At 34.9% G+C, this 18354-nt stretch overlaps 1 protein-coding gene and 1 pseudogene across 1 annotated transcript; both read right to left on the bottom strand.

Moving 5' to 3' along the window:
• Positions 1 to 1447: 1447 nt before the first annotated feature.
• LOC120180586 (transcription repressor MYB6-like) lies at positions 1448 to 2565 on the bottom strand. The gene is made up of 3 exons (XM_039185900.1): positions 2401 to 2565; positions 2186 to 2315; positions 1448 to 2099 (listed from the first exon to the last, which is right to left on the bottom strand). Exons 1-3 carry the CDS (start codon positions 2531 to 2533, stop codon positions 1544 to 1546), a joined length of 819 nt encoding a protein of 272 aa, XP_039041831.1. The 5' UTR covers positions 2534 to 2565; the 3' UTR covers positions 1448 to 1543.
• A 4554-nt stretch (positions 2566 to 7119) lies between these two features.
• LOC120180613 lies at positions 7120 to 18105 on the bottom strand (annotated as a pseudogene).
• Between the last annotated feature and the right edge of the window lie 249 nt (positions 18106 to 18354).

The raw sequence follows: 18354 nt of genomic DNA, 5'->3' as shown, positions 1-18354 counted from the left end.
TTTATGCATTAATCAATCAATTAATTTAAATAATCTATTTCGTAGATTGTTAGTTGAGTGTTTAAACCTCACAAATCATAAAATTGAAAATAATTATATTTAAGGTTATATTACTTTAAATTTAAAATATTAAATATTAGTATGTTTTAAATTTATTCGTTCAATATTTTAATTTTATTTTATATGTTTTCTAATACAATTAATTGTAACCAACAGAAGTTTGGTTGCGTTAGGTGAGTTCCGGTTGGTAAAGATTACGCAAGCCAATTTCCATATCTGAGGGCATATAATAGGGGCCTACCCACTATTTTAAAGCTTATAGTTATAGCTTCTAGAGCTTTTTGCTCATTAATATTCTTTAGGTAATTAGTGTTTTTTTTATAAAAATAAATAAATAATTATGACTTAATTGTATTGCGTGTTCATAAACTATGACTTTTATTTTAAATTAATCCTTAAATTTTTAAATATTTCAATTTCATCCTCAAATATAACTCTCGTTTGAAATTAATCCTTAAACTTATGAACATTCCAAATTCATCCCCAAATTATGTTACTCATTCAAAATTAATCCCGCAACTTTTAAATATTTTAATTTCATCAAAATATATAATTCGTTTAAGCCATAGCTTAACCTAATTTTTTCAAACATATAATAATATAGTATGGCCTAACTACTTTACTAGCATGAGATATGATTAGCATATACCTATAGTTTGAAATGAAATTTAAATATTCGAAAATTTGGAATTGATTTAAAATGAATGTCATGTTTTAAAGATGAAAATAAAATATTTAAAACTTTAAAGATTAATTTAAAATAAAAACCATAATTTAGGAAGTTGTTTGTTTCCCTCGCTGCTCACCGCCGTGTTTTCGGTGTTTGACCAATCTCTCAAATGTAATAATTTAATTAAACAACTTACTCGTCAAAACCAAACTCGGCTTAAAGTAAACCTTGCCCACTTGGCGGCGGCTTAAGCAAATTCACTTATTTCACAATTGAATAATAAATATAATAAAACAATCATTATCGTTCAAAGATATCAACATTCACATGGATATCTCTCAAATGTCACATTTCGTTATAAAGTTGTTAGAATCAACTAAAACATTATTTATTCGAAAAAGCATTATTCTAATGTTATAATGTTAAAGTGATTTTTAATAATTGATTGGAGTTTTTGCTTTTTAAAAATATTTTAATTATTAACATTTTAATTTTAGTTAATTATATCACATATTATTGGTTAATCAATTAATGTTTTTATCCCAAAAAACTATTTAATGAGGAAGTTGGGTGAATTTAATAAAAAAAAGGAGTTGATAGTTTAATTAAATGTTTAATTAAATCGATGATTTTTATATATATTATAAATATAGACGAGTAAAAAAATATGTGTATAAAATATAAAAATATTATCAAAAATCATTCTTTGACATAATGTTAAAGAATTTAAGTTTGCTTCGTTATACATAGTTTTGAATTACAAAAGGAAAAAGATGAGATGGTAATAATTTAACAAAATTGACCCTTACGAACTCAAAGCTCTAGAGAATTAGAATATCTAGACAACCCATTTGTATTTTCACAGTTCCTACAAATTTCACTTCTTTGAAAACCTAATTGCCAACACAAACAGACCGCCCCAGGCTTTGCCACCACCGTAGCTTCTCCGGCGAACCGGAACTCGTAGTAGCTATCCACTTTCCGTTTGGACTCGGCTGAGCTGGCCGAGTTCCCAATCGAGAGCTCCAAATTTAACTCGTGTTGTTCTTCTTCATCTGTACTCACGCCACTGCGAGTACAGTTGGACTCGGACTTGACCTTCACTCGACACTCACCGTAATTGAAAACCAGAGGCGGGGCTGTAACGGAAATGGTTTTGGGAACCGTGGGCGCGTTTCTAAAATCCAATTCGGTGGGTGTGGTGGGTTTGGCTTTAGCGGTGCTGTTTTTATTGGAGGTTTCGTTGAGAGGACGATGCGTTTGGGGATCGATTCCTTCACTCAAAAGCTTTCTTTTGATGTGTGTGTTCCAGTAGTTCTTGATCTCGTTATCTGTTCTTCCCGGCAATCTTCGGGAAATCAAAGACCATCTGCAAATAGAATAATGGATTCATTAATTCAAGAAGAAGATGCAAATATATTTTTACTAAAACAAGAAGAAGAAAAAAAACCAGACTTGTTTCCAAGTGAACTGTGAAGCTTGATGATAAGTTGATCTTCATCTTCACTGAAATTTCCTCTCTTAAGATCAGGTCTCAAGTAGTTCACCCATCTTAACCTGCAACTTTTACCACACCTAAGCAGCCCTGGAAGCATTGGACAAACCAAGGAAAAAGAAATGAAAAAGAAGTCCATGAAAATGGTTAATAAAAGGGAAAAGGGTTAGAATACCAGCAGCTTTGGGGAGGGAACGCCAAGAACCTTCGCCATGGACACGGATATAATGAATGAGGCGGTCGTCTTCTTCCTTGGTCCATGCGCCTTTGTTGGTATGTGATTTCTCGCAACAGGGTAATCGTCCCATGAAAATCAGGTGCTGCAACAACAACAAGTGGTGGGATTGAACTTGGTTAAGGGAAATGGATAAGTTGTGAGTTTAAATAAATATAGAATAGGTATGGTATGGGTGTTAATTTGAGAGTAATGTGGAAGATATTTTATTTGGGGGTTTGCTGATGGCGATGGGATTTGACCAAAGTTGGTAAGAAACCCCGGGTTAGTTCAAACATAGAGTGGGGTTTGGTAGGTAGGTACCGCTGCTTTTACGTCAGAATTCATGTTACCTTTACCCCCTTTTTCTTTTTCGGATTTCATTTTACACTAAATTCGGGAGTAGAACTCTATTGGATTTGGAATATCGAATTATTTTATTTATTTTGATTCATTTTATAATTTCATAAATTCAATTTAAATTTAAAAAATTATATTCAAGTTAAGTTATAAATTAAAATAAAAATAATTTTTAATTTTTAATAATTAATAGATTAATTTTTGAGTTGTATATCACTTATAAAAAATATATGTATATTGTATACGATTATAAAAAATCGTTTAAATTAGAATAAAATAACTCAATTAGAATCAATTCGAATTTAATTTTATAAATTTGACTCGACTAAAAAAAATTTAAATAAAATTTAATATATAAAATAAGACTCATCAACTTAAATAATTTAATTTAACTCTACTCAATAAAGTCATCACCGTAAACCAAACGGCCAAACCAGTCATTAATTCATTATCGGCAGCGTAATGGTAGACATAAGTTTGTCAATATCTTTTACAGTTTCTGTTGGCTCTTTGTTAATTATCTGATGCCTAATTCTTACCTGCAATCTTGTGTTGCCTTTATCTAGAACATTTTAATATTTCAAGTTTAAATGTCACACTTTTTTATCATAAAATTTATCATAAATTCAAAATTTAGTAACCATCTTTTACTTTTTTTTACCATCTCTAAAATTCTAACAAAATATTAGCATTTAAATATGTTTAAGAGTTAATAACATCACACATCCTTAAACTACAACCCTTATTCTAAATTAGTGCCTAAACTTTTAAATATTTTAATTTCATACTCAAACTATAACTCTTGTTCTAAATTAGTCCTCAAACTTTTAAATATTCCAATTTCATTCTCAAATTATGACTATCATTCTAATTGGTTCACAAACTTCTAAACATTTCAATTTCATCTCAAACCATCACACCTCCATAAAATCTTTAGGTGAAGCTCTATTTTTTTTGGTAAAGGGATTTTGTACGACTTATGCGAGAATAATCATACAAATCAACAACATTGAAGGACCTCTTTAAAAACCCCCAAACCATAAAATGAAGGGAAAATAGTGCACGGAACATTCGAACATATGAAACAACCACACAAACAAAAATAAGCCTCACAATACTCCACCCCTTGCACGAACGGGGCCTCGACAAACAAATCGAAAAAGCAGCCTGCTTAAGCAAATACAAAATCACACTCTTACAAGGAAACAATCCACGACCCAAAGCAACCATAGACAAAGCACAAAGGTTGGATCACCAAGAATCGGGCAGCCTTATGCAGCAGAGCAAGCGACCACAGCAGCTTGCCACCCACCCCAGCGACGCAGCAAAGGAACCATACAGCAGCAACATTCAAAAGCGGGAACTATCTGTCACTAACAGCATGGAAATTAGACTTCTGGCTCTTATCACTAAGTCCACAACGACATCCAGCAAACACAAAGAACAATCCCCGCCTACCCCGAAACTACAACACCCTTAAACCAAGAAGCAGGCAGCTCACGACACCACCACATAACAGAGACGGTTTTCAACACAAACAAATTCCAGTACCCAATAATAGAACAAAGCACCTCCCTCCACATTCTACAAATCTTAAAGCAAAAACTAAAGAAACCCAGATTCTTTATACACACCTTAATCAGGAAACTAGTCAATGAACCAAACAGTTCATACCTCTGCTCAGCCACACTCCAGAGCCAGCACCTATCTTCCCCCCCCCCCCCCCACCTTCTCGAGAATTTGGAAAAGTAGATAAAGGCACTCGGGCTCACGGACAGTCTAACACCGACTGACATGAACTCGACCATTTATAATTACACCACACACCAATGACCAAACTTTAAAATGGCTCCCTCGAACATCGAACTAATGTCCCAACATTTATCATTGAAAACTCCATTTCTGCCCAGCCAAATTGCCCAAACAAAGCTGAAGAACGCCAACAACCAGGGTTGCTTATACTGATTAGCTACCGGCAGATCCACCCACTCCAACAACATTGATTTCACATCCCAAGGAACGACAAAATTTAAATTCCAGCAGTTAAACCACTTCATCCATACTTTCCAAACAAGGCTGCAATGACAAAACAGATGGTTGACATATTCAAACTCTTCTCTGCACAATACGCACTGCAAAGAATCCGAAATCAAACCCCTTTTAGCAAGCTCGTCTTTCGTTCAGCGTTTGAGACTGCACCGCTTACTGATGTTATCCACGAAAACAATGAAACCACGACGGCGCCGATAGTCCTCTGCACTCCAGTTTCCTCTTCTCCAGCCCGACTGATAATCAACTGCACCCCGATAACCTCTTCTCCATCCCGGCTGATCATCCGCTGCACTCCGGTGCCCTCTTCTCCAGCCCGACTTTTCGTCTCCCATGGCCGACTCTCAATAAAGAGAATTATATTATTACAATTATTTTTAAAGACGTCAAGCTCTATTATTATATGTTTTTTTTGGAAAAAATCAGGTTAAATTATTATTGAAACTAATTATTTATTTAAATTAATATAAGGATGAAATTAAATATTTAAAAAATTGAGGATCAATTTAAAATAAAAATCATAGTTTAAAGATAAAATTAGAATATTGAAAAATTTAAAGATTAATTTAAAATAAGAATTATAATTAAAAGATAAAATTAAAAGTTTAAAAACCAAGTTAAAATAAATGTTATAATTTAAGAACACGTGAAACGGTTTGCCTTATATTTAACTAAGGGTGTTCAAACGGTTAATTCGGCACCGATCAAATCGAATTTTCATTAATCGAATTAACTAATTTTTTTTCTTTAACCTTTAACCGAACCAAACTTTTTTTTGGAAAATATTAATCGAGCCGAACAAAGTTCGGTTATTTCGTCCGGTTAACCGAATTAACCGAATTTTTTTATAATTTATTTAATTAGATTAATTTGAATATAATAACATTATTATTTTTATTTGGGTTAAAATTTTAATTAGGTATTGATAATTTAATGAGTTTAGTGTGGTTAAAAATAATTGAGTCTTAATTCTTAATGAGTTTGAACTTAAAATATGTATTTAATATATATAATATATATTTCATATTTAATAATTTCAGTTAATTCGGTTAATTAATTAATTTCAAACCGAATTAACCGTTAACCGAATATTAAAAAAATATTAACCGTTCCTCGATCGACCTAATTCGATAACCGACTGAATTAACTAAACTAATTTGATTTGATCGATTAATTCGGTTATAACCGAAAAATGAATACCCTATATTTAACCACGTATTCTCAAGTATATTATATTGTCAACAAAATCAATAAGATGAATTTTTTTTAAATGAGTTTACTTTCTTATTAGGCAAGTTACTCAAGTGGTCATAGAACTTTTAGAATACTTTTATTTTAGTCATCGGACTTTCTCATTGTTAATATTAACAAAATTATTATTTTAATCACTTAATAATTAAATCGCCTAACAATTCTGGCATAACTTTGACCAAATACTTTGATATGTTATCTTAACCTTAAAATTTTGTTATCACTTAAAAGATAACCCATTTTAAATAATTTCTTGTAAAGAAAGTTACTTTAACTCAACGGTCACTCAAATCTATCAAGTGATCTTATTGGTTAAAAAGAGTTATTTTTTTTAAAGATCATATATTCGAATAGGAGTTATTTTTTAAAGATCATATATTCGAACAGTTATATCTATAAGATATATAAAAATTATTAATAATTAAGTAAAATTCTAAATATATATTATATTATAAATACTCTAAACTATAAAAAAAAACTATCGGTTCCTCAATAAAAAGATACTGATTTTAATATGATTTAATTCAAAACCAAATGAATATCTCAAATTCTACATAGACCCCATTACCATTAAAGGAGTAAATCACACTTCTAAAAAAATATTTTTAGAACTTCGAATTTTTTTATTTTTGAATCTATAGAATTTTTAATTTTTTTCTACAAATTTTTAAATATATAATATAATATATTTTAAGGGTTTTTTTAGTTTCAAAGAACCCTTAAAATATCATCTATAAATTAATCAGAGAACTATTCGAAAAGAAATAAATACCTTGGGAGGCACTATATCACTTTAAACAAGGTTAAATGCTCGAATTATAAAGGTCGATCCCATAATGAGCCTCAATAAAACCTGATCTAGAATAGTCGATCCATAAATCGAATAGCGGTACATAAATAAAAAATAGCAGAAATTGTTAATTGTTATGATATAACGTTCTGTACACAGAACTAGAGAGAAACCTAAGTATAGGTTGGATTCAGCTCAATCCTGAAACAGTTTAAATCCCCCTAGATCTTGAGGCTAAAGCTATCACCCCTTAACTTTTCACATACAAAAAAAGCAGTTCACAGCTTGTGTGACCCGACATCTGCCGCCAACTCGCCAAATATAGACCCATTCTAAAAGGAAAAAATTGCAGCAGCATATCGACTCTTTGCACAAGCAAAAAAAGGCCTCTTAATTTGCCAAGGAATCTCAATTCAACATGTAATTACAAACTTCAGAGCATGTCAACTCGATCGATGACATCCAACGCCTTGATTCGGTCAATATCAAAGTTAATGAAAGGAACTAAAGATAGCCTCCGAATAGGGAAGGGATCTTTCTTAGTTTCAATTGTTGGAGAGTGGCTACTGCTTTTACTTAACCTAGTTTTTGCTGTGTCTAATTCCTGGCTCTTACTTATTCCAGGTGTATTTTTCCTCTTACTAACATCTCGAAGCATCTCTTGATCTTCGATCGTCAACATTGGTGATGCAGGCTTCTGCATAGATAGTTGAACCATCTTCTGATTAGGAGACCTAATTGGAGACTTGACGGGTGACCTGATTCCACCATTGCAAGCCCTCACTTGGGTAACAAGATGATGAAGCCACACTACCAGATCGAGAATATAAACTTCGGTTTTCTCCTTGTCTGCATGGTGCAGTGTTTCAATCCTGAGCAAGCCAGTTTGGCCAGCAGGTCTATGATTCACTTCAGACCTGAAAATTTTGATTATAAAAGCTGAGCAACAAAAAGCATTAGCATCAAGGAAAGAAAAAGTATACACATAACTTACCCAGTATTTGCCCATTCTCCAACCCAGCCAAACCCATGATGAGCTCTAGTTGAAACAAATTGGTACACTAGACACAAGGATGAATAACAGGTAAGAAGAAGGGCAAAAACTAGTGGGCAAATGGCTTCAATTCTGAAAACTGGAGAGGAATTCCGGCCATGCCTTTTGAACAGAGACAACAAAAATTGATCACAAAAATAAGGTATTGTAAGATGCTTACTTGATTGTGTTAGTGGCAATGGGAACTAGCCACTGCAATGTTTTCTCCATTTCCGCTTTGATTTGTGGGACAGTTAGCTGAAAAGAAATTTGAGAATTTGAAGTTCGGTGCATATTAGGAGTAAATATTTCCAACAGGCAACAGGGTAATAGCATCTTCAAAATTATGAATAATAGATGAGCAAGTAGGTAAGTAATATTGTCGGCATCAAGATTATGCAGATTTGCACCTCTTCTTTTATCTGAAATGTCTGCAGTCTAGACCACAATGCAGATTTTATAGTTGGCGGTAGACATTGGTATAATGAGTCCCTTGTATTAGGGGGCACCGAACTTGACCCAGAAACCTGAGTACATTAAACAACTAACTTATCAAACCCTAAACATGCCTCAAAATTTATCCTATGCTTTGAGAGGAAGAAATAGAAAATGGATTGCCTAAAACTTCAGTACCCACTATTTGACATGTTATCAGGTTATTATTCATACTACCATTATATGGCTACTTCTACATATAAAAGAAGAAGAAGAATCATAAAGATTCCCAGCCTATGACATTTTATCATAAACTTGTAGACCTGTAATTATTGGCATGTCCATGAGCATAAACTACATGCTTATATATAGCATATATTTTCTTGAAGTACCACAGGAAAATCATATGAAACTGGTTTAGAAGAAACAAAGAACCTAGAGACCCAGACCAATCTTACATGTCCGCGCTTCCATAATATTATTATTAATAGTGGTATCATGGCTTTTCTAAGCCATGCTAAAAAAGGAAAGCATTAATAATTCCCTAGCCACATTCCTCACTAGTATTAAAATTTCCTAACTAAATAGCAAGTTTCAAACGAAACGAAACGAAACAGAGATGAAACAACTACAAAAGAACAGAAATTGAATAACTGAGCATTCATTGGTATCATCTATGGCACATTCAATACTCTTCTGCACACAGATTGAACCAAACAATCTATTAGTTGGTGCATATTCATAATATGCCTTAAAGGATTATCTGTGCCTTGGGAGGGGGGGGGGCAATCATACAATTCCTTGCAAAAGCAGTTCATGATCAATGTAGGATACCACTACTAAAATTACAAGAATATTTATAAAGCTTTTATCAAGTTTGACGAATAAATTCATCACGTCTGTTGCTGATTCTCCTCCAGTCTGTCAAAGCATTTTCTCTGTTTGGGGTGATTTTCTTGATGTATTTATCTCCTGAATCATAACACACCTTCTGTCTTTTCTTTTTTGTTTGGAACATTCTTGTAAATCTCAATCATGATAAGTGAAGAAAGGATATAACAAAAGGTAGCAAGAATGCTCCTGCGGTGTATAACCAAAATTGAACTACAAAAAGATTCACTATCCTTGATCTCTAATAAGATATGTCAACTCAAAAGGACCTAAGACATCAATTCAGTGATCCATTCTAAATCTTCAAGAAATGAAGAGGAGGTAAAAAGCCATTTGGCAGAAAATCTTAAACTCACAAGAGTATCAATTTGAGTAATGATATTTGCATAGTGCAAAGCAAGACCAGCAGACCCCAACTTTTTGTGACTGTTAACATAACTTTTAACAGGTTTCTCACCACCTGCAAGGTCACAGACAAAAACCAACACCATTTCATATATAGGACAAATAGCAAATACTCTGTTTTTAAGCATAATAGAAAATGTGCATGAGCAGTAAAGTTATATATGTCATATTAACAAATGTAATCAACAAAAGAAGAATGCTTTCCTAGAAAAACAAAAAGGGAATAACCTAATGTAAAGAACTAGCTTTGAATAGGAATTAAGTTCCAACATTTTATCCATTCTCAAACTCTGACGAAATTAAGAATTTCAATTTACACGAGAAATCATACTTAGTTAAAGCTTTGATAATTGCTCAAGTCACAATCCTTGCTCAAGTTTTATAAGCAAGTCCAACTAAATATTTTGGCCATTACAAATTCTACAACAAAGTAATACAATTTCCAAATGTTTTCAGTTTAATGTTTTAAATTCTTACCAGCACTGCCGAAGGCCTCATGAATTTCCAAGTGCAAGAAATGAACAACATCTACGAGTTTCTCCATGACCTATGAACATAAGATATAAAACTTTGTTCCACAACAGATATGTTCGTATTAACTTCAAAAATAATACCATTATGTGCAAAAAGCTTGCATTAAGTCGAGACTCAAAGTCCATGGAAAGAAAAACGGATGACAAATATCAAAATTCATTTAGGAGCTCATACTGAAAAGAAAACAGATAGAGCTTTACTAAATCGTACCTCTTCCAAAATCATTGACCAAAGGGATTTTTTCTTCAAACTTCTTACATGCTTTTTTTGACTCTTTAGTTCAGCTCTCAACATTGACAGGCTGTCTCCTGTAGCTCAAAGTTCAATTAATATCAAAAGTCCATTCATAAAAAAATTACCAAGGGGGATACTTGGTTGTAGAGCACCTTCAATCTTAAAAGAAATGAGACAGAAAATAATTGTAGTGTCACAAACCTAGAAATATCCAGTTTGACTCAAACTAGGCCACAGAAAACTAAGGTATAAGTGCCCAGGCTGGGCAGCCTAAGAATCGAATGTACCATGTACCAATCTAAATATGAGAGGTGCAATAAATTCAAAGGGTAGCAGTATGAAATGTACTTCGAAATTCACAGAAATTGTGCAATCGAAATCACATAAGAAAGCATTAACATGCCCAAGAAGGTCCATGAAAATGGTTAACAGTAAACCAAGGCATCTGGAAACTATGGTATAAATGCTGGGATGGACAGCCAAAAAATAGAATGTAACATCTGCCAATGTAAATTTGAGAGGTGCCATAAATTCAAAGGGAAAGAAGTATGGGATGCACATAGTACTTCACAGAAATTGCACAAACTAAATGTCATTAGAAAGCACTAACAAGAACAACAAGGCCAGTGAAAAACCTTAATAGTCCCTTCGAAAAAACTTAATTCGGCACATATGGTTTTGAATGGAATACATAAAAAAAAAAATTCACTCTACATATCTGCCCTTTTGTTGGGTTTAACACATTTTTTAATCAATAAAACAAATTAGAAACACCTTGTAAATCCAGAAGTAACAACGCTGCAAAAAAGATAAAAAATGAAAATAGAGATCCAAGAAACAGGTTACCTCTTTGAGGAGCAGTTGAATTATCCTCTTCCTGAAGCTTACATCGATAATCTTGCTCAAATCTGTCCAAGGCATGCAACTCATGATATAATTCCTGCAAAGAAAACAGTCATCTCATTAAATGATTAGAGATGGTATCAGATATAAATACAGAACAAATGATTGTGCCACTATTCATATGACTTCTTTCATAAGAAATGCATCAGAACAGTAAATTTGGTGGTCTGAAAAATTTTCAGCAATCATAGCTAATCTAAAAATCTGTACTATCAGCCATTCTAAATAACACCTGAACGGTTGTACCCTCCTTTTGGTTCCTAGAGCCAATCAACTTAAACTAAAAATTCCCTATGATGTCTCTAGAAGGTAACTATTCTCATTAAAAAAAAACCCACATGCAGTTGCAGTTTTTGACACGCACAATGCAGCAAATTACTCCCCATTAGCAGATCATCAATGGAACAAGATAATTGATTTTTCAACTTAGCATGGCTGGGAGGCCAGAAGTCTACATCATACTTACTTGTACTAAAATAGAAAATAAAACGTGCTACTTTATCAAGAGGATGAATACCATTGTCACAGTAAGCTTTAAAGGGGGAAAACTGCCATAAGAGAAAGAATTGCATTAAAGTGCAAGGCCCTTATAAGTTCCAAGGTCAAAAGTGTGAAAATCAAGCTTTGTTTGATTTGGATTGAACAAATATTTTACAATTCTTGAAGAAACCACCATAATTTACAGTCTGTCTCGTACACCAAGATTTTGCAGTCAAAATTCCTCTCAACCACTAAAAAATTATCCATTATAGATAATAATGAGAAAAGAAGCAAAAGACAAAAGTTCAGAAGCGGGTGCAAAATATGGGAGCAATACGAGTAATATTATAAGGAAGGAGCGGGGAGGATAATCTCGAGCCAATGAAAATTGTGTCATTGGATTGGCAAATCACTTGAAAGTTAATGTAACAAAGCCACGAATCAACAAATAATTGGAATAGCTAGCAAGTTTTATGAATGCTGTGACAAGAATAAAATCAAAACTGCAGTAGGATTCTCCCACAACCTATATCTAGGGCCTAGATGAAGACAACTTTTCATAAGTCAGTACAGAACATATTATAGGGTCAAGATATTGAATTTGATCTATAATTATAAACGAAGATATCACTCTGCAAGATTGATTCACATGGTAAAATGCAAGAGAACAAAATAGAATACTTTTTTTTTTATAAAAATTGAAGGCCTCGTTAAAAACCCCCTTCGTAATTAATAGAACTTGGAGAAAGCTCCTTAATCATTGAAAGGAAGAAAAGACCGCCTTAGGATTTAATTCAACAACATAAAATACATAAGAAACAACCAGGACCACACCCCCATCAAACCATAAACAACATAAAGCGCTCGAAACCCAAAGCAAACCAAAACTATAACAGAAACCTACTCAAACCGACAGCATACCCTAGATCAGAGGGTGAGTCATGATTCCCAAACTAGCAATACTATTACAAAGGATCAACCACAACAAACCCATCTAAAAAGCACAAAATATTACAAGAAGCCTGTTACACTTAACCGATCCCCTGCTTAGCTAACCTGTCAGCCTCCAAATTACAGCTCCTAGGAATCCATCTAAGAACGACCCCCTTAGCAGTAATAAGAGCTTCAATATCCTCCACCAGATCACTGAAAAATGAAGGGGCAGGTTGCAGCTTTAAAATCCAATCCACTGCACATTTGCAGTCGCTCTCAATAATAAGTCTTCCCTTCTTAGCCCAATTTGAAGAATAGAAAAAACCCAATCCTTCCTTAATAGCTTTCAGTTCAGTCAAAATAGGCAAACCAGGCCCTACTGCAGAAGAGAAGCTAAAGAGCCGCTGAAAGAGTCTCTCAAGACACCACCATACCCCCTTGCATCCCATCGCCAGTCACTGCTCCATCAACATTGAGTTTAAATATATCCGCTGGTGGAGGAGACCAACCAATAACCTTCTTAGGACCAGAAGTAATGAGAAAAGAATCTGCCCTCGTAGGATCCTCTACTAAAAGGTCTGTTTGAATCTGAACTGAATGATGTTTAGCTAAGAACCATTTCGCCAATCTAAATCTAGTGATAAAATACAGAACTGAACTGTCACATTTTCTATTTCCAAAAACAACCAGATTTCTTGCCTTCCAGATTGACCAGAAAATAACAGTCGGAATAAACCTCCAAATGATAGAATTATACCTAAGATTGGACCATGAGCAGAGAATAGAGGAAGGATCTTGATGCAGAGCAGTAGAAATATCCCATAACCTTAGAAATTTACACCACAATCCCGAAGCAACGAACACGTTAAGAACAGGTGAGCTATAGTTTCATCCTGGGAATTACATATGGACATACTTCCGTTAGAGGGATCCCTCTTTTCTTCAATTCCACTCTAACTGCTAGTTTCTGATGGCAAATCTGCCATAAGAAGGTTTGAACTCTAGGCGGAGCCAAACCATCCCAAACCCACTTCTTCCACTCAAAACTCTCTTTAGAACTATCATATAACGACAGTCTACAAGCTTTAACCGAGAACATGCCATCCCCCTTACCTGACCACCCCAGGAAATCATCAACAGAACATGACAGCTTAGTCTTGTCAATCAACAACATTAGATCGATCCACTGGTCCAATTCCCAATCACACAAATTCCTTCTAAGTGGATGTTCCAAACCCAAACATTATCTACATACCCACCAAACTCAGAGACCTTCCCCCATTTATTTGTAGACAAAGCAAAAATTCTGGGAAATTGATGATTTAAAGGCAGACTAGTGATCCAAACATCAGTCCAGAAAGCAATCGACTGACCATTTCCCACTTGGATCTTTGAATTGTCTCTCAAACAGTCACCGATCTGATCATTCTTCGAAAAGTTACTTAGGATGCCTTTCCAAATCCAAGAATCAAAAGGAGAAGCCGCATTTGAAATAGAAAGGGACAGGACATCAACATTGTTTTTGCAGCAGATCAACTCCTTCCACAAGCTTCTTTTTTCATTTGCAAATTTCCAAATCCATTTCCCAAGTAGGACTCTATTTATCACCCTTAAATCAAGGATTCCCAAGCCGTCCTCTTCAATAGGTTGACAAACCGACTTCCAACTCACCCAATGAATTCGTTTCTTATCAAGGTCTTCACCCCAAAGGAAGTTAGCCATAAGAGAATTCAACTTCTTAGTCACTTTGAGAGGAATCTTGAAAATAGATAAAAAAAAAAGATCGGCAAGGATGAAAGCACAGATTTAACTAGAACAAGTCTACCCGCCAACGACAATGATTTTGCTTTCCAACCTGCTAGTCTTTTATTAAAATTCTGGAAAACAGGATCCCACATACTCTCTGAATTCTTCCTAGTGCCAATCGGTAGACCAAGATAAGACATAGGAAAGGACCCCACTCCACAGCTCGCTTTCGTAGCCAATTCTTTAACCAGGTCAACATCCATATTAACTCTAAATAACGAACTCTTAGACAAATTTAAATGTAACCCAGACATGACCCCGAAAATCCTCAATACTCTTCTAATATTTAAAATCTGCATTGGAGAATCTCTGCAGAAAAGGATTAAATCATCTGCGAACTGTAAATGAGTCAAATGAAATGAGTTAAAATAGACTCTTGAAGCCTTACAAATAGAATACTCATTTCTTAACATAGTCCAAAAGATAATTTAAGAAGAAAAAGACTCTTGAAGCCTTACAAAAGAAAGAACCAAAAGAGAGGTGGGGGGAGGTTCTCTACCACACAGATATATAGTTAACACAATGTCTCCAAACATAAGGGGAGAATAGAATCTTCTCACCACAACTTAGAAAAAGATGGAATGAAAGTCTTGGTATTAAACAGTTTTATCTTACACTGCCAACTTCTAAGAGCAGCTTTCTCATAATAATAGTAAGACCTGAAACTTACAGCTGTGTACTGAACCAGAGACATCAATTGTTGTATTATTGTCTCTGCTTCATCCTTCAATTGCTTTTCAAGGGTAAGCTCAGAACCCAACCAAAAAATTGTAAAAGATGGTGAACTAAAGATTTTATAATCTTGCACTAATTTCGTAAATAACACTTAGAAAGAGTGAAATAATCTGCAAAATTACTTTTCAAAATAACGATCTAAATTGTGCCACTGAGGATCTTTACAACGATTGCCAAAGCGTACCACCTCTCCAGAAAAACTTTTAACTCTTCCCTGTTGGAAATAGATAACATAAAATGTTCAACGGTCTCATACGCTTTGAGAATTTAACCACCATTTAAGGATATTATTCACCTCTTATCAGAAGCTGCAATTCTCAGGAGTTCATCCATATCTCTTGATATCAAATTTTGCACACCTTCTGATGGAAAGACCACTTCTTTGAAATGTCTGATGTTCTCCTTAGAAAGTGATTGTATCAGATTGACACCTTTAACAGTTGTATTTGCCACTTCAAAAGCAAGAATTGATATTTTAATCCCTTTTGTCGTTACCCCAGAGGTAAAGCCACTGCTGAGGTTCAAATTCGTCATGTTACTACCAAGGGTGTCCAAAACTTCCACTGCCTTTCCAAGCCCAACAGTACCAGCTCTACCTAAAAGAGAGCTAACCTCAGAAACCTGCAAAAAGTAAGCAACAAGTGGATCTTTTCAATACTCATGAAGTGTGTTTGGTGGACGGTATCAAACAAAATATGCAACAACCCAGTAAACAAAACAAACTAATAATAGTAGAACATGAAGCAACCTTCTCTGCTCCAATAATAGGCAGACTACAACCAGTAATTATAATACTAGGAACCATAGTATTTTTTTTATAAGAATACGGCCTCATTAAAAACCCCCTTCATAACCGTCAAACTACGTAGGAAACTCAACAGACATTGGAAGGAGGAAAAGAGCGCCCAAAATTTTATTACTGAAACATAAAGTACATCCATGATAAAACCATTTTAAGTACAAAAGTTCCCCACAAAAACACCCAACGCACCCCACAACACCCAATCAAAACACCCCACATTATCCTATGCCCGACTTAGCTAAACTATATGCTTCCCAATTAAAACATCTCTGAATATGCCTAATAGTCACATCGTACTCTGTAGAACTATGTTTCGATATAAAAATTAAGGCAAAATATTTTTGGGCTTGAATTGAATTTATTCAAAGATTTCAAAAATAATTCAAAGTCCATTAAATTCGGATTTGCGCAAAAATATTAAGAGGTACCGATACCCCTATGAATGTGTATCAATACTCCTATGAATGGGTACCGACACATCGAATGCAAAAAGGGTACCGATACCATGCAAGGGTATCGATACCACAGTGCAAAGTAGCACCGATACCCCTTAGGTAGTATCGATACTACAAGGCTCCAACGGCTAGCAACGACTAGTTAAATTTAAATTTAACAAAGGTAGTACCGATACCCCATATAGGGGTACAGATACCCCCTGTTCTGAACAACCTATTTTTGTAGAAAAATAATCCCCAAACGGCTCCAAAACATCCCCAACGGCTATATACTACTTCAAACTCATTTCAAGTTATAAATACAAGCTAAGGACACTTGAAGAAATAAGAGAACAAATATCCAAGCAATCAAACACAAGAGAAGAGTTTTTCAATCTTATTTTCATTTTTCTCTTGTAAATATTTTGTTCTTGTGAGCTTAATTCTTGTAAACACCTACCTTAGAGAGGTCTTCTTGTTTACATTTCCTTTCATTGTAAAGGGGTTTTGGTTCTAGCTAAGCCCGCTAAAAGCTAGGGAAAAGGTTCTAGTTTAACCCGTGAAAAACTAGGGAATTTGTAAAGGTTATCTCTTTGTCTTGTAAAAAGAAAGAACAAATTAGTGAATTTGTTGGAAAATCCTTGGTGAGGAGCTAAGGTGGTGGATGTTGATTGAAAAGTCGAACCACTATAAATCGTTGTACAATTTCCTATCTTTCAATATATTTACTCCCTAAACACAAAAACCGACCCGACCCCTCTTGGCGAACCGCTTCGGTTGTCGATTCGAGCTTCCGCAAATCCTAACATACTCCAGCATACGCTTGGCAATTTCCTTAACCACAAGAACATAAGTAGTCGAACTTGCCTCCGGATTGTTAATCCACTTCAAAGCAATAGAAGAATCACTTTCTAAAATAAGACACCCCTTATCACTCCACCTCAAATCCAAAAAAGACTCAAACCAGCTTGAATTGCTTTTAGCTCGTCAAGAATCAGAGGCCCTAGTCCGGATGCTCCCGAGAAATACCCCAACTATTTATAATCAGCATCCCTAAGCAAACCATCAATACCACTGCATCTCCATCACTACTAACAACCCCATCCACATTCACTTTAAAAAAATCCGAAAGAGGGGGGCACCAATGTGACTTAGGGGAAACTTTCTTCGTAGGAGTACGGTGCAAATCAACCAAAGTTAAATCTCCCATAAGCCAATCTAGAAGAATAGGGAAATTTGAGTTCTTTGTCGAGAACCAGGAAGCCACCCTATATCTAGCCAAAAAGAATAGAAGAGTCTGATCCAACCTACCATTCTCGAACACCATATGATTTCGACATTTCCATACAGTCCACATTACAGCACCTGGGACGAATTTCCAAATGTCCGAATCCGGTAGTAAATCAAACCATGAGTACAAAAACGCCTTGGGATTATTAGGCAAGACTGTATATATATTCCACAACTGTAGAAACCGCACCCAAACCCCCCAAACTACTTTGCACGAAAAGAACAAGTGGCAAATCGACTCCGGCTCCAAACCACAGACTAGGTAAAGAGGATCCTCGATCCCTCGTACACCCCGACTCATTAGAACAGTCTTAACAGCCAACTTATGGTGGAACACCTGCCATAGAAAGCCTCCACTTTTGGAGGAGCTATACCAACCCAAACAAGCTTCGACCAAGACAAATCCGGATCGGACATGCTTGATGCAAAGTTAATGCATGATTTAACTGAATAAACACCCTCCCCGTTTCCTTTCCAAACATAGCAATCATCCGGCTCCAATCCAAGACGAACACTATCCAATATCGATAATAACTCAATCCATTGTTCA

This window comes from Hibiscus syriacus, unplaced genomic scaffold (genome assembly GCF_006381635.1).
Source record: "Hibiscus syriacus cultivar Baekdansim isolate YM2019G1 unplaced genomic scaffold, ASM638163v2 tig00112498_pilon, whole genome shotgun sequence".
Taxonomy (NCBI): domain Eukaryota; kingdom Viridiplantae; phylum Streptophyta; class Magnoliopsida; order Malvales; family Malvaceae; genus Hibiscus; species Hibiscus syriacus.
This window is presented reverse-complemented; position numbering and strand designations above follow the sequence as displayed.

Coding starts and splice junctions, on each gene's coding strand:
- LOC120180586 (XM_039185900.1), bottom strand. CDS start 2,533: ATGGGACGATTACCCTGTTGCGAGAAATCACATACCAACAAAGGCGCA. Junction 2,316..2,400: donor TTCCCTCCCCAAAGCTGCTG/GTATTCTAACCC, acceptor CAATGCTTCCAG/GGCTGCTTAGGTGTGGTAAA. Junction 2,100..2,185: donor CACAGTTCACTTGGAAACAA/GTCTGGTTTTTT, acceptor TTCTATTTGCAG/ATGGTCTTTGATTTCCCGAA.